At 37.1% G+C, this 16,215-nt stretch overlaps 1 protein-coding gene across 9 annotated transcripts in view; it reads right to left on the reverse strand.

Annotated features, from left to right (window-relative positions):
• Positions 1-16,215, reverse strand: part of LPP (LIM domain containing preferred translocation partner in lipoma) — a 669,323-nt gene that overhangs the window by 246,306 nt on the left and 406,802 nt on the right. For all 9 annotated transcript variants that reach the window (XM_076003023.1, XM_076003032.1, XM_020286688.2 and 6 more), the window contains one exon: positions 5,886-6,569. In XM_076003023.1, the coding sequence (XP_075859138.1) occupies positions 5,886-6,569 (684 nt within the window). The remainder of the gene's footprint in view (positions 1-5,885; positions 6,570-16,215) is intronic.

Genomic DNA, 16,215 nt, shown 5'->3' on the forward strand with positions numbered 1-16,215 from the left:
GAAAGCTTTGTGACCACAGGGGGCAGGAATATCTAAAACAACAAAAAGTATAAACTATTAAAGATGAAATTAATAAATTGAACTTCACCAAAATTAAAAACACCTGCTCTTTTAAAAAAAATACTAAGACATTTAGAATATTAGAACAACAGTGAACCTGAAAAATTATCGAGCTACTTTGAATAGTGAGTTTACTGATGTGATAATGGCTGTGTTACTTAGACAACTAAGTTAATTTGGTAGAATAGATTTCGGTCTTGGTGTTTTGCTGAACAACCTGCTAAGTTCTAAAATAAGACTTACTTTTTAATTTTAGGTGGACCAAGAAAGTCCCTTCAAGCATATTCATTAAACAGGACTGTATTACATACCATGCTATCTACTCTAGGGGCCACAGGGTTGTTCAGACACTGTCTCAATCCCCTAAAAGTTACAGTATAATATATGCTAGGGCATAGATCACTGGGACACAGGTACACAAATGATTCTAGTACAGTAAGAGTGTAAAAGTATTCAAAAAGAGATTGAAATAACATATAACTAAATTTTAGGTAGAGGAGAAAGTTTCATGAGAGAAATGAACACTTTAACTGAATCTTAATGGGCCACCTTTAATAAACATTTTTAATTATTTTGCATGTGCAAATATTTATTTGGGGAGGACTGGGGAGGCATTCCAAGGAGGAGGAGCTTGGTGAACAAAACCATAGAGATGAGAATTAGCTAAAAATATAATTTTGAGGCTGGAGACAGAATGCTCAAAGGGGGAATAAAACTGGAACACCAGTCTGAGGTTTCAATGTACTCCATAACTGGCTAGGAACTTAAGTTTTTTGAAAAAGGCAATTGATGACAAGGCTGGAGCTGGACTATAGAAGGCTAATCTGGTATTATGGGTAGGATATATGGGTGTGGAAATGGCTAAAGGAAGAGATACCAACTAAGAGGCCATTTCAATGATTCAGGTAAGAAATGAGGACATATGAATTCGGTAGTAAGTGGGATTTCGATAAGGAAATAGATTTGAGACTTTGTGACAGTAGAAAGAACCTTGGGACAAAGTGTGCATGGGTGGTGGGGAAGAGGAAGTGTAGCTGCAAGGCACCAAGCCTGGGTGCCAGGCAGGGATGTAATGGGTGCTTCCCCTCCAACAGTTGATCTTATCCACGCTGCAGGACAACTGCCTGAGCCCACTTATGTACTTATCCACGTGTACCATGGGTCATAGCAGAGGCACATGTGCTGGTGCTGCTACGGAGCTCTTCCTCTCCAAACACCAAAGCGTGCCAAGATTTGCCACAGGTAAAGCATAAAGATAATCCTCAGAAGACCTGAATTGGAGTTGTGGCTCTCCCATGACCTTAATGAGTGGCTCTCATCACTGAGCTTTTGAACCCTCATCTGTAAAAGAGAGATAGAAACCTCTACCTGGGGCTTAGCACTCAAACATTTTGTGAGATTCACAAAGTGCTTTGAAAACTGAAAAGTCTTGTACAAAGAGGAATTACTGTCACTGGCCTCCTACACAATCTCTGACATTCTCATCTTCACACATATTGAGGTATTAACAACTGACCTGAGGCATGCATCTGCATCCATCCCTCTGCCTACCCTAACCATCTCTTCATTTTTGTTTCTCTGATCTTAGACATGAGAGGTATGTAGCACAGGGATTACCATAAAGATATTAATAATTCTCTCCAAAATGCTAGCGATTCTTTGCAGTGCATCTACTATATATGTCCTTCTCTTTCCCAAAATTAAAAGACACTTAAACATTCTGATATTGCTGGAATGTTCAAAATGCTACTATATCAACATTCTCAAATATTTTCTTAATCTTAACAGAAATTACAGGTCTGGGAGTCTCTTCGACACTGACCCCAGCAGTTCCTTACCTCCACTCTGTTCTCTGAACCATAACATATCCCCCAAACTCAAAATTCAAATGAAGATCAGTGATCTTTTCTAATTCTGGAGCCAGAAAAACTTTTGTGCTAGATTTACTGAGAGATGGTTAACTGATCTTCAAATTCTTACCCTCCTGAAGGATTTTTCAAAGAAATTTTAATATCAGATGATTTCAGAATTTAATCTAACCTCCAAACTAGTGGGACAGGACTCTCCAACTTTTCTGGGATGGAGAACACCAGTACTTTCACACAGTAGGTGGCAAATATCTGTCCCTTTAATAGAGGCTGACACAGACTAGGTTTTATGATAAGAAGTGGGTGCTAAAGTTGCCTTGCCATTAATTTTTACACCTGGGACTCATGTTCTGCCTCCAGGTCCTTGTTCTGGTGCTGTCAAGCTGAGGCACCTTATCTGAATATTAGAGAAAATACACAACCCATCTCACAGGGATGAAAAGATAATGCACAGGACAAGAATTCTGGGAACTACACAGCAACCTTCAGCTAATATTGGCTTTTATAAATCAGCAAAGAGAAAAGATTCCACTGCATCTGTAAGAGGATTACCTGTGAGAACAGTTCTTCCTTATGCAGACTTAGTATAACAATATTTTTCAGGAAACTCAGCTCAGATGATACAGGACACAGATTATGGCCCACTGTAGCATGCAAATTCACTGCTCAGCACGTTATAGAACACAACGATAATCATAAACTCCTTTAACCTTGAAGGTTCTAATTTTTTCTTTTTTACTTTCTTCATTTCTTCCTTTTCTTTTCTTTCTTTCCTTTCTCCTCCTCCTTCTCTCTTCTTTTATGCTGTTCTATGATATAGGAAAATTTCAAAATCTCATCTCAAATATAAGAGGGATTTACTTCTTTCATCACTTTAGACCTTATTCTTAACGGCTTAAATGCCACACACCCTTAAAAATGCTCAATGTAATAAAGTATAATTGTTTTAAGACATGAAGGCCAGTTTTCCATCAGTGACTAAAAAAACTAGAAAGAAATGAAAGCCAGTGGAAAAGCTGAATAATCCTCATTTGGCAATTATTCAGCCCTTGGAAATTTCCAAGCCCTTTGCAATCATTAATTAGTGAAGATGACATTCCACTTTACTGAGGTTGGAAAAGTGACATAAAAAGGTCTAGAGGTTTTCCTGAAACTGAAGGAGGAATGTCAAGAGAAAAACTAGGATAAGAATTTGGAGTTCATTTCTCAAGCCAGTAGTCATAATACTAAGCCAAACAGTCAATATGGGGACAAAAAGATCCCCTGTGCACAGGTGCAGCTGAATACCATGGTGTTCTGCTCAAAGGCCAACTGTGAAGGAGCCCACTCTTCATCAGCCAGTGTCCCACAACACACACAGAATTTATCTGTAGCGTCATCAGCCTCTTTCTCCTTTCCCAAAGCACAGATGGCTAAATATCAACCTCTAACCACTCTTCCTAATAATCACAGCAAAAAGTACATGATTTGATTTTCATTTTTAAAATGCACAATCAAATATGATGTGAAAACACATGACACTGTTGAAAAACAAATATATCAAATTTTTTTTAAAAAGATGACATGAAATCTACTGATATCCAAAATATGTAATAATGTAATAAATGATCTCGAACAGCTACCTTATTCAAACAAGAAAAAAAAAATAAAGTTTCATGTTTTCTGGTGAGTGGTTAATAAAAATTCGTTCTACTCCCCAGGTAGGTTGGTGGGGACAGACCAAATGCTAGTATTGTGGCTGGACCCAACATCTTAGATCCAGGTCTGACAGTAGGTGCTGATTCTTTTTCCTCCACTAATGGATTGGTTCCAAATGCTGAAGAGGGACTGTCCAGAGTGCCAAGTGACATAATGGGAAAACAGAACACTTGAAGACTGGCTCAGTACCTCTCACCAGAGTATTCCCTCCAGCTAGACACACTTGTTTTCTCTCATGTCTGGTACCCGAAGAGGGGTGACAGGCTCCACTAACAACTCCGAGACCATCTCCTTTCCTTAGGAACATCTCTCAGCCATTCCTTCGGTCAGGTTGCTTGGGGCAGAGCAAAATTGTATACATATTTGAGCTTAAATGCTGATAGCAATTGTGCTAGTCTAACCTCTTATTTTTTATTGTAATCTTCCACAGGGAATTTGTTGTAGTTGTAAAAAAAAAAGAAAAGTATGGTATGGTTGAATAATCTCAATTTCTCTGAACTGGTTGCTTCGGGGGCTAGGGAATGATGCAAATGGAATGTGATGTTCACAAAAGGAACAGGTGGTCCAGCCTGACTATTTGGGACAAACCTTATTTAAGTAACAAACAAAAAACCTTAATAACATTTCTTTTTATAAAGAGACTTTAGAAACAAAAAGTAATGTTTAAAAGCATTTAAAATTTTAACTTGGAATCTTCACATTGGAAAATGGTCATGGCTGGCCCACATGCATGTAATGGTCATACATAAGCCTAACGGGTTCCTTCGGCTCCTCACAGGTGCCACCTGTTGGAAAGGGCTCTGTTCCTCTAAGGCAGGTGTCCTCAAACTACAGCCCGCGGGCCACATGCAGGTGTTTTTGCCCGTTTGTTTTTTTACTTCAAAATAAGATATATGCAGTGTGCATAGGAATTTGTTCATAGTTTTTTTAAAACTATAGTCCATCCCTCCAATGGTCTGAGGGACAGTGCACTGGCCCCCTGTTTAAAAAGTTTGAGGATCCCTGCTCTAAGGAATCTGTCATCCACTTGGGATAACCATTAATAGAGCAGATACTCTCATGTGAGAATAATGGTTTAGTAAATACCTTATCAGGATATTTTTTTCTTTTTACAATGGTGAATATGAATAGATCTTTCTGAAAATTGACAATCTTGTCAAAAATATAGAAAATATTAAAAATATAGTCTAAAGCTTTTACCTAATCCATCTCCCCAAATTACCATTCATCTTCTAGCTAATCAAAGGCTCTCAATTTTATGATTTCTCATAGCTCTAATAAAAAGGAAAAGAAGGCTCTGTCCCAACAAAAATGGCTGGAAACTGGCTCAGTTTTGCCATCTCATCCCTTCCAAGCAGTTCTCATTGATTCCTCTCACGATGGTGGGGGGAAAGAACATTGTGTTGGTTTCAGGGCTAATAGTGAGTAGATATGTATTGTATTATATTTTACCTATTCAAAGGAAGTAACTGAATATGTTTACTTAAAAGGCACACATACTGACAATTAAGTCAAACAAAAAAACAAAAAACTGTCACTCGTAAAGAATTTTTAAACCTCACTTCATAGAGTTAAACCTGGAAGATCGGTAACATGAACAAACAAGCCCCATTATGCTGTAGTCTCGTCCCAAAGGAAGCTAGCCAGTTGTTTGTATTACCTTAACTCTGCTTAGCCTCACCTGTCTCCTGGGTCCTTGGCCACTTGTTCCACCCCAGCAACCACTGTGCTACTAGTATTGCTTAAGTTCTGACCACCTTTACACGGGCACAGCCTGACAGTAATGCACCTCAAGTTTGCCCTGTACCCCTTTTACCTACAGATTCCTGTCCCTGCTGAGGTATGAGATGCTACAGATCTACTTAGTGTCCAAGCAAATGCAAAGTGTGGAGGAAGTTTCTACACCAAAGACCGAAGCTTTGACCAATAGGAGGCAAGAGTTGGAAGGTCAATTATTTTCCCTGTCTCCCTCAGAATGAATTCTCCTGAAATTCTATGGTTCATATGGCCTTTTGGAAGATCCTTCAAGATTGAGCAATCCTTTGAAATTGAGCACCTGGTACTAAACAGTAGTCATACTGGCAACATATTTGCAAACAGAATCTTTCTCCTTTCATGCTTCACTCATGTTTCCCTGGGATTGTATTTGCTAGTGAAAAAAGTAGCATATACACTTTTGCCTTAGGCTTTGCTTTCTGGGAAGGCAGACTAAGATAGGCACCCTCTTTATTCCCATCACTATGTTAATGAGTCTCTTACCTTTGGCTGCCGTGGTGGGGAACAGGGGGCTGGAAGAGGATCCGTGATATAGGTCTTCTTGGGACCAGTGGCTGGATACATTGCAGCAGGGGTCTGGTTCCCTACTCCAGGAGGAGTATACCCTGGTTCCTGCTTCCAGGTATTCGGGCGACCTTGTTGACCATAGGTAGGATCAGAGTCATTCCTGCCCCCATAGCCAGGCCCCGCTGCATAATAGGCTTCATAATGGCGTCCTTGGTTGGGAGCATACCCATACCCAGGATCAGACTGAAGTCCCGGAGGTGGAATATATGCATAATCTGTGCCTCCCCGGGTTGAAAGAGAGGGATACTGCCCAGAGACGGGAACTGGTTGAGTGTTATAGCCCTGGGGCCCCGGGCCATACATTTGTCCTGATGAAGGGGGTGCAATGTAATGAGGGCTAGGCTGGGCTGACTTCACTTGCACGTTGAAGGTGGGTCTTGAAGAGGTGGATGCTGTGGTGTAGGAGGCTGGGACTGGCTGAGGCTGGGGTTTGAGCGTTCCAATTGGAGCCACGGGTATGGGTCCAGCCTGGGGTGCAGGTTGCGGTTTCAATGTAGACTTTTTGGTTGCTGTTAGAGGAGGTTGGTTTGGGATGACCATTCTCTTGTGTCCTGTAACTGGAGTAGAAACTGGAGGAGAGGCTGTTGAAGTAGTAGAGCCCTAAAGTAAAGTAGAGAATAAAAGAACACAAAGATTATTGGCAATGAAAAAAAAAAAAACCATACATGAATGATCAAATAAGTGCTAATTATTATGTATGTATTAATATGTAAAATACAAATGAGGCAAGGTCTTGTCTTCAAAGAGTTCACAGACTATCAAAAAGTCAGTTGTTTCTGTGGGCTACCAATGAACACTAAAAAAGGAAATTAAGGAAACAATTCCCTTTACAATAGCATTAAAAAGAATAAAACACTAAGCTTATCTAAGGAAGAGAAACACGTGTGCTATAAACTATAAAACATTAATGAAAGAAATTAAGACACAAAAAAATGGAAAGACATTTGTGTTCATGGATTAGAAGATTTAATATTGTTAAAATGTCCATACTACACAAAGTGATCTATAGATTCAGTGTAATCCCTATCAAAATTCCCAAATGTCATATTTTACAGAAATAGAAAATAATTCTAAAATTCATATGGAACCACTAAAGACCATGAATAGCTAAATCAATCTTGAGAAGGAAGTATAAAGCTGGAGTCATTATAACTCTTTTTATCAAAATATATTATAAAGCTACAGTAATCAAAACAATGTGGTACTGACATAAAGACAAACATACAGAGCAATAGAAGCAATAGAGAGCCCAGAAATAAATCCATGTGTATACAGTTGATTGATTTTTGACAAGGTTGCCAAGAAAACACAATGGGAAAGGACAGTCTCTTCAACAAATGGTGTTGGAAAAACTAGATATCCACATGTAGAACAGTGAAACTGGACCCTTATCTTACACCATGAACTAAACACGGATTAAAGACTTAAAGATATAAAAATCACAAGACCTGAAACTGAAAATTCTAAAAGAAGACAAAGAGAAAAAGTTTTATGACGTTGGTCTTGGCAATGATCTCATGGATGATGATATCAAAAACACAGACAATAAAAACAACAATAAACAAGTGAGACTGTATCAAACTAAAAAGTTCCATACAACAATAGAAACAATCAATAGAGTGAAAAGACAATCTGTAGAATGGAAGAAAATTTTTGCAAATGACATATCTGATAAGGGGTTAATAACAAAAATATTATAATCTCAATAGTAATAAAAAGACTAATAACCTGGCTTAAAAATGGGCTAAGGAATTGAATAGACATTTCCCTAAAGAAGACATGCACATTGCCAACAAGTAGATGAAAAAATGTTCAACTTTAATAATCATAAGGAAATGCAAATCAAAACTACAATGAGCTATAACCTCACAGGTATCAGGATGACTATGTAAAAAAAATAAAAATTAAACATAACAAGTTTTGGCTTGGATGTTGGAATCCTAGCACACTGTTGGTGGGAATGCAAAATAGTGCAACTGCTATGGAAAACAGTATGAAAGCTCCTCAAAAAATCAAAAAAATAGAACTACCATAGAATCTAGTAATCTTATTATTTACTGGGTATTTACCTCCCCAAAATTGAAATCCAAATCTCAAAGAGATATTAGCACTCCTATGTTCACTGAAGCACTATCCACAATAGCCAAGATATAAAAACAACTTACATGTCTATTGATAGAAAAATGAATAAAGTACATGAGCTTGCTATATGCATTAAAGAGATACTGAAATACCATTCAAGCTTTCAAAAAGAAGAAAATTCTGCGATATGCAACAACATGGATGAACCCTGAGGATGTTGTGCTAAGTGAAGTAAGACAGTCGCGGAAGGGCAAATGCTGCATAATTTTACTATTTGAGGTATAGTCAAATTCATAGAATCAAATGGTGGAAGGGTAGTTGCCATTGGCTGGGAGGAGGATGAAATGGGGAGTTACTGATCAGTGGGCATATAGTTTTACTCAAGCAAGATGAATAAGCTCTACAAGTCTGCTATTCAGCATTGTACCTATAGTCAACAGCAATGTACTGTATACTTAAAAATTTGTTACAGAGTAGCAAGTCAGAGAAATGTAATGTGCTATTTTGAACAAAAGGGAAATTGAGAGCCTGCTGGAACAGAGAGCAGACACACAAGAGGTACACCTTGTCTTTTCTTGTCTCATGGCCACAGCCAATTCTGATTAGTAATGTAGCCATCCACTCAACAGCTATTATGCATTAGCTCCTCTACAGACTATAAACTCCTGGGGGACAAGGAGACATACACTCTCCATGCTAGGATCCTACCCTCCCTCCATTAAGCTAATAGAGCTGTACTTGTTGACGATGCTTAGAAAATGACTAATGGAAAAATACCATACAACAAGGACTGCTACAGATATTAAAGTCTTAGAAAATTATATATCTATCTAGATATATCTGTATTTATGGATGATTATATCAGTAGATTTATATATATATAAATAATAGATAAATAATTTGTATCTATAGATTTTATATATTTGTATTTTTACTTTCAAAATATGTGAATTTTGAAGTATCTGTTTTGGGGGCAAATTTTACAGCTGCAGTAGAGTAATTTTTAAATGTGCTTGATTTTCAAAATAAAAATGTTAAATCATGATAAAACTTCAAAAATTTCTGTAAAAACAAAGATGAAATGAAATGCCAAAAATAAATGCTTGGAAGCACCAAATAATTCAGTAAGTAGAAAAGATTCACTATGTATTTAATTGAATATGTGGGCCAGGAGAATGTTGGCACAGTGTTCTTTAACCATGAAGAACATAAATAAATATGCTTTAAAATAACTCCTGTTCGTTACCCCTTCCACTTCCAATGTGGTAAAGCATATAAAATTGCAAAGGAAAAAATATATATAGCTAAATATGCTATTTTCAAACACATAGTTATGATACGTAAAATATTCAGAAACATGCCAGCATGTACACAAAAGAATTCATAATAAAGTTGAGGGAAATCTTCTCTTCCCACAAAGAGAGCTAGTATTAGTGAGATATTTCCTAGAAAAAAGCAATGGCTCCTGAAATTATGCACCAGTGCTTTAATTCAAAGGCTTTAGGAATGCTTAAATTGTACGTGTGTGTGTACGTGTGTGTGTGTGTGTGTTTGCCAAGAAAGCAAGAAAGAGGGAAAGAGAAATTTGTGGAAAAAGTTGCTTCTAAGGAGTTAGGTCTACATTAATTCTTTTGTGTTTATGTTACCGGTTTTTAATTTCAAAGCATGTGAATTTTTAAGCATCTGCTTTTGAGGGCAGACTTTACAGCTGCAGCAGAGAGCATGCCTGCCATTAGCCCAGTTGCTCAGTCACTGTCTCCATTTATAGTTGGGTTTGTAAAGTGTTCAAAATAGGAACTCTGGGTTTCTGCTGATCTTGAGTCATCAAAGAAAAGCAAAGTTTTATTCCCTCTCTCATTCAATTCCATCTACGCTGATTTTATGACTGACATGGTTGACTGGAAAAATATGACCTTAAGTTTTTTCTAGGTTCAAACTGACTTTTCCATGCTCTGTTAAAGAAAGCTGGAGTCATAACTGGGTTATTTCTTTAGTAAGATCTTGAGCACATATATTTTTAAATAAATTGCTTAATGAGGAAATTGTGTCTGTTTCTATTTGGTCCTACTGGGACCACCTTCAAGCAGAAGGAAAAGCCAACTCCACTGAAACATCCAGGCTGCTTAAATTACAAAAATAAATGACAAGTTTGCCCCTAAAAGACTTGGATCAACAAAAAAAGGGAATAAAAAGATAACTCTTTATCCAACAACTTCCTGTAACTTAACAGGGAATGCAGAATTACAAAATCCATAGGAAACTATATTTGTGACAAATATGTGCAAAAGATAGCTATGAAAGTCAGGATCCCAACAAAAATGGCAGCACACTCAAAAGTTGATTTATACAGGCATGATGTACATAGCCCTGTATAGCTGTAGAAGAGCCACGAGGTACAGAACAATAATTCAAGCTAGCAGAGGCAGAGATGTCATCTCCCGTAGGCCCCAGGTGACAGACCACTTATTTAAACCAGGAAAAAAAAAGTACTACAGAGGACAGAAACTAGAGAGGACCAGGAACCCTCCTTGGCAGGCAGCTGGGACTTTATAATCTGCAAGCCACAGTCTATCGGTGTCTCTCAGTCGGGAGTACTATCATCATCTTGGGTTTGACCATAATGTGCTTTGCCCCCAACCCATTATATGATAATAGTGTCTCATACTCATTGTGACAATAAAAAAAGGGTCCCATTTATTTCTAATCTCCCCCTCGTCAGAAGGTGGTTTATTCTCCAATTGAGAACCACTGAAAGTAAAATGTTAACCAAATGTCCCAGGAAATTTTTTGACCTTTATCTCTGAATCAACCTACATTACCAGAAAGATACATATTTTCATCAGATAGAATTTTATATTAAGACAAATTAAGTACTTTTTAAAAATTTTTCTGTGAAATTGCTACTGATGACAACAGCCAACATACTGCTCACTTGCCCATGAAAAATGATCCCCTTTATCTGACACTGGACCTCATTCCTTCTTTTTCTCCATTCACTGTCTCCAGGACCACAACCACAACCTGATATACCTTCTATGTTGTGAAGACTCTCTGAATTTCTGTTTACAGTATTCATCTATATTTGGAATAATATGCCCGAATACTCAATTATTTCACGTGTCTACTTGGATATCTCACATGCTCTTTAGACTCAGCATATTAAAAACTGTTTTTATCATCTTCCCTAAACTTGCCTTTCATCTGGTTTTCTCATCACCTAGTTGGTGCTCAAATGAGAACACCAACAGTCATTCCTGAGCTTCTCTCATTTCCCAGCAAGTACTAAATCCTGCTGATCCTACTCCCTAAACAGGGAATTCCAAAGTGCTCAAATATGTCCACGTTTCACCATTTCTACTGCTGTAATCCTATTTTAAGATGCCACTTTTATTTATTTATTTTTTTTTTACCAATAATTCTCCAGTAGCCTCCAAACCGGTCTCCCAGTGTCTACTATTGCTCCCCTTCAATGAATCCTTCATTCCACAGCCTGACTGATTTCTTTCAAATGCAAATTAACTCACTTTTCTGCTTAAAAGTCTTTTAACAATGATGAACTCAAATCTTCCTCTTCTAGTTCCCCTTGAGTGACATGTCATGCCACTCTCTTACACTGACCTTCCTTCATGTCCAATGTGCCACGCTCTCTTACATTTCAGAGATTATACCCACATACTTTCCAAGTATCTCTAAATTCTGTGTCTGGTTAATTTCTAGGAATCCTGTTAAGTCTTGACTTGAGCGTCAAGTTCTTCAGAGAACCTTTGCCTGAATCCTCCAGCACAGTGAGAGCTCTTTACTTCTCCCTGTGTGCACATATCACACTTATATGTCTGCTTCTGCAGGGCTAGGGAATATCCTTTTCATTCACTGCTGCTTCCCCAATGGCTTAATCACATCCTAACATATAGCTGGCATTGAACAAATATTTGATGAATAAATAAATGAATGTTAGTATCCCAAGATAAATGCATTTATTTTGTCAGAATAACTAACCATGCAAAATAACTATCTCATTTCCCATATAGACTTGATAATCAAGAAACTGTGATAAATTTAATGTATGCTTAATTATAATAATCTCATTAGTCTCCCCCTTCCTCTAAATAGTTTAATGAATTTATTTTTGGAATGTACCTATACTATTATTTTCCCAAAATGCATTAGAGGTGCTAATTTTCATTTTAATGGTCAAACTGTATATGTAAGTTCTACTTCATGCTGACTCAAATCCCTTCTGGAAATAGTTAATGGACAAGTTTTAAATAAATTTACTAAGAAAGGAAAGAGACTAATGCATTTTAAAATAGTTTTTCACAACATGTACTGAAACAAAATATATTTTGAATTTACTGCCAAGTAATCGCAATACCACAAATCCCAGAAATTCAATCCAAATTATTTATTCAATAAAAATTTATTGAAAGTCTGCCATGTGTCAGGCACTGAGCTTAGCTACTAAAGCCATAATAAGACAAAAGAAATCATAGTCACTGTGCTTAGAAAATTTTGTTATTCAATATTTTGAGCAAAATATGGTGTCAAGCAAAAATGATTTCTTCTTAGGTAGAAATTTCCTAAGGTAACAAAGGGAAAATAGACAAAAGTTATAAGTCTACATTTAAACAGCAACACAAATCTCAAAACTCATTCATCAAATTTTAATTCTAGCTATACAATGGCTGCTTAAAATGTTAAGTGAAATGTTACATGAAAAACACAATGTCAAATCAATCATTTGTATAATACAATTGAAACTACATAAAGTATTATTTCCACATGGACAAGGAATAAGAAAAATATGGAAAAGGGAAGGATGACTTATTATAAGATTAGGATTATGAATATTTTAATTTCAATTATGCTTTCATGACAACTATTTACAGCTATTTGAAGAGACCTGATGAAATGATTTTTATCAGTTATCCATTTCTTTGGTATCCTAACTATGGCAGGAAACATTAACTAAAATACCTATTGGTAACAAACTTGCATGATAACAGGAAACATTTATATAGCATTTACTTTGTGTAAACATTTTGTGTTGAACATAATTTATACATAATCTTCACAACTATTCTTGAGGCAGAAACTTATTGTCCCTATTTTCCAGAAGAAGATACGTAAGCACAGAGAGATTAAGGAACTGCCCAAGGACACACAACTAATAGGAGGCAGATCCAGGATTCGAACCCAGGTAGTCTAGCTCCATATTCTGGGGTTTTAAAAACCATCTATCTCTCTCAGGTAATGAAACAGTGAAATGGGTCACATGTTATAAAAACAAACAAACAAACAAACAAACAAACAAACACAAGAGGCCTCCCTAGTCTATCTACAGTTGTCCTATTTTGTAGAGACACACGATCAAGATGTAGATAAAGAAAAGTATTTCTCTCCAAGAAGAAAAACAAGTAAGTGGCAGGACAGACAGTAAATGATGCTCAGTGCTGGTATCTGGGAAAAAATAGAGTGACGTGGACTGGGTAAGACTGATGCATATCCTGTCAAAAGGCAGCAGCTGTACCATGCTGCTGATTGCTGCCACGTGGAATATGGATCCAGTATTCCTCTTCTGACTTTAAAGCTTTGTGTGTGTGTGTTTTTATAAATACTAGAAATAAAACAAAGAATTTCTGCAGACCAAATGTAGCGCAGGAGGTGCACTCTGCAATTTGTGTTCTAAGTTATGGACCCTGGCAGATGGAAATATCACCACAGAGGGTGTTATGTGCAATTGAAGGTTGTACACTAAAATTCTGGAGACCTAGAAAAAAAAAATCCAGCTTTGACATTGTTCAAAGTTGAGTGACATTGGAAAAGCCACATTACTTGTCTAGACTGGCTCTTCATGTGAACAATGAAGGAGTGAAGACTACTCAGTTATTTTTCTCTTTCTGCTTTTAAAATAAGTAGTCTATTTCTTCAAATAAAATATTTCTATCTAACCCAGGTAAAAGGTTAGCTGCACTGGTCGATGCACAAGGCTGAGTGGCACCCATGTGTTGCTTGCTCTTCTAATACTCTTCCTCTACCAAAGAAGATATACTGCCATTTAAAAAACCCAGTGAGTCCCAGAGCCAATTCTGAACACTTAAAATATTGAGAATTTTAATGCCCAGTAAGAGCTTGATCTCGTTATCAAGCATCCGTACCAGGTAGGTACTTAATAAATAATGGCTGTATAAATAAATAGAAGTGGTTTCTGAGTTTGTACAATGAGGAAACATGCAAACACAGCTAATCTATTTTTAGTTATAATAAAATACCTCATTTACTACTTGTTTTTGACTTAACACAAAAATTGCTTCATCATTTTTTCCTAGTCCTGAACAGAGGAATAACTTAATTTTGGTTCCTTGAGTCTTCTTGCTAATTATCGGTAATGATTCCGGGTTCAGTACCCACAGCTCCATCCCTCATCTAACTAGGCCACCCACACTGTCCATTTGATCAATGACCCCACGAGCTGGAAAACCACCTCACAGATCTAGAGTGCAATATAGGAACGTACTTCTATACATGTAGAGAAGTACTTCTCAAATCTGCCTACACAACAAGACCCATTTAGAGCTTTTTACAAACAAACAATTACAGACAAACCCACTCAAAAAAGCGAAATCTGGAAATTCAAAAGGAGAGTAGTAGATGATTCCCAGTTAAAACCAGAGTTGAGAAGTACATTTTGGTACTGTTGGTAAAGCTCAATAGGGCATCTGACCTGGAGCTGGGGGCTATGACAGAGGGGATGGGCTGGGGTTACTCCAGCTGTCTTCAAAGGACAATATTATAATTAGATTTAGGAACTACATTAATGTTTGTTTCTATAAAATCCTTATGGATAATCTATTTGTGGGGTATTCTGGTGAATTGTAACATTTAAAGGGGTGGGGAACATGTGGCCACATGTGCCCCTCCAGATCCCCAAGTGTGGCCCCGAGATGGAATCCAAACTGCACAAAACAAATCTCTTTATTAAAAGGATTTGTTTGGTAAAATTTGGATTCAGTCAAAAGGCTATACTCAAGGATCTTGAACCCCACATGTGACCCCAAGACCACAGGTTCCCAACCCATAGAAGGGTCAGAGATGGCATAAATGTTTAATTCAGAAAATATTCATGGTGATGATGCACTTTTATAAAGTGAAAGGTTATGAGAAATTTAAACAGTCAATACATGGGAATTATTTAAATAAATTATGCTATATTCATACAATGGAACATTATACGACCATTAAAAACTATGCAATGAAAATATTTTAAAACACATCAATCATCTAGCAATTCTACTTCTGAGTATCTACCTAAAAGAACTAAAAGCAGGGATGTAGATATTTGAATACTCATGTTCTTATGTTTATACGAGCATTATTCACAACAGCCAAAAGGAGGAAGCCAACCAAGTGTCCACTGATCAATGAATGGATAAAGAAAATGTAGTATTTACATACAGTTGAACATTACTCAGCTTTAAAAAAGGAAATTCTGACACGTTACAACATGGATGAACCTTGAGGACATCATGCTAAGTGAAATAGGACAGTTACAAAACAACAAATACCATATGATTTCAATTATGTGAGATATCAAGAATACTTAAGTTAATAAAGATAGAAAGTGGAATGGTGATTGTCAGGGGCTGGGAGTAGGGAGAATAGAGAGTTACTGTTTAATGGGTATGGCATTTCAGTTTGGGAGGGTAAAGTTCTGGAGATGGATGGTGGAGATGGCTGCCCAACAATGTAAATGTACTTAATGCCACTGAACTCTACATTAAAAAATGGTTGAAATAATAAATTTTATGTTGTTTATATTTTACCACAGTAAAATAAAAGTAAATAATTAAAAAGTATCAATAATTGTATATGTTTTAAAGTCAATTTGGGAATCCTAGCACTCCAGGAGGCCAAGGCAAGATTGCTTGAGGTTAGAAGTTCAAGATCAGCCTGAGCAAGAGTGAAAGCCCATCTTTACTAAAAACAGAAAGAAAATTTATCCAGGCTACTAAAAATAGAAAAAATTAGCCAGACATGGTAGCTCACACCTACAGTCCTAGCTACTCAGGAGGCTGAGGCAGGAGGTTCATTTGAGCCTAGGAGTTTGAGGATGCTGTGAGCTAGGTTGACACCACGGCACTCTAGCCCGGGCGACAAAGGGAGACTC

The sequence above is a fragment of the Microcebus murinus genome, chromosome 1 (genome assembly GCF_040939455.1).
Source record: "Microcebus murinus isolate Inina chromosome 1, M.murinus_Inina_mat1.0, whole genome shotgun sequence".
Classification (NCBI taxonomy): domain Eukaryota; kingdom Metazoa; phylum Chordata; class Mammalia; order Primates; family Cheirogaleidae; genus Microcebus; species Microcebus murinus.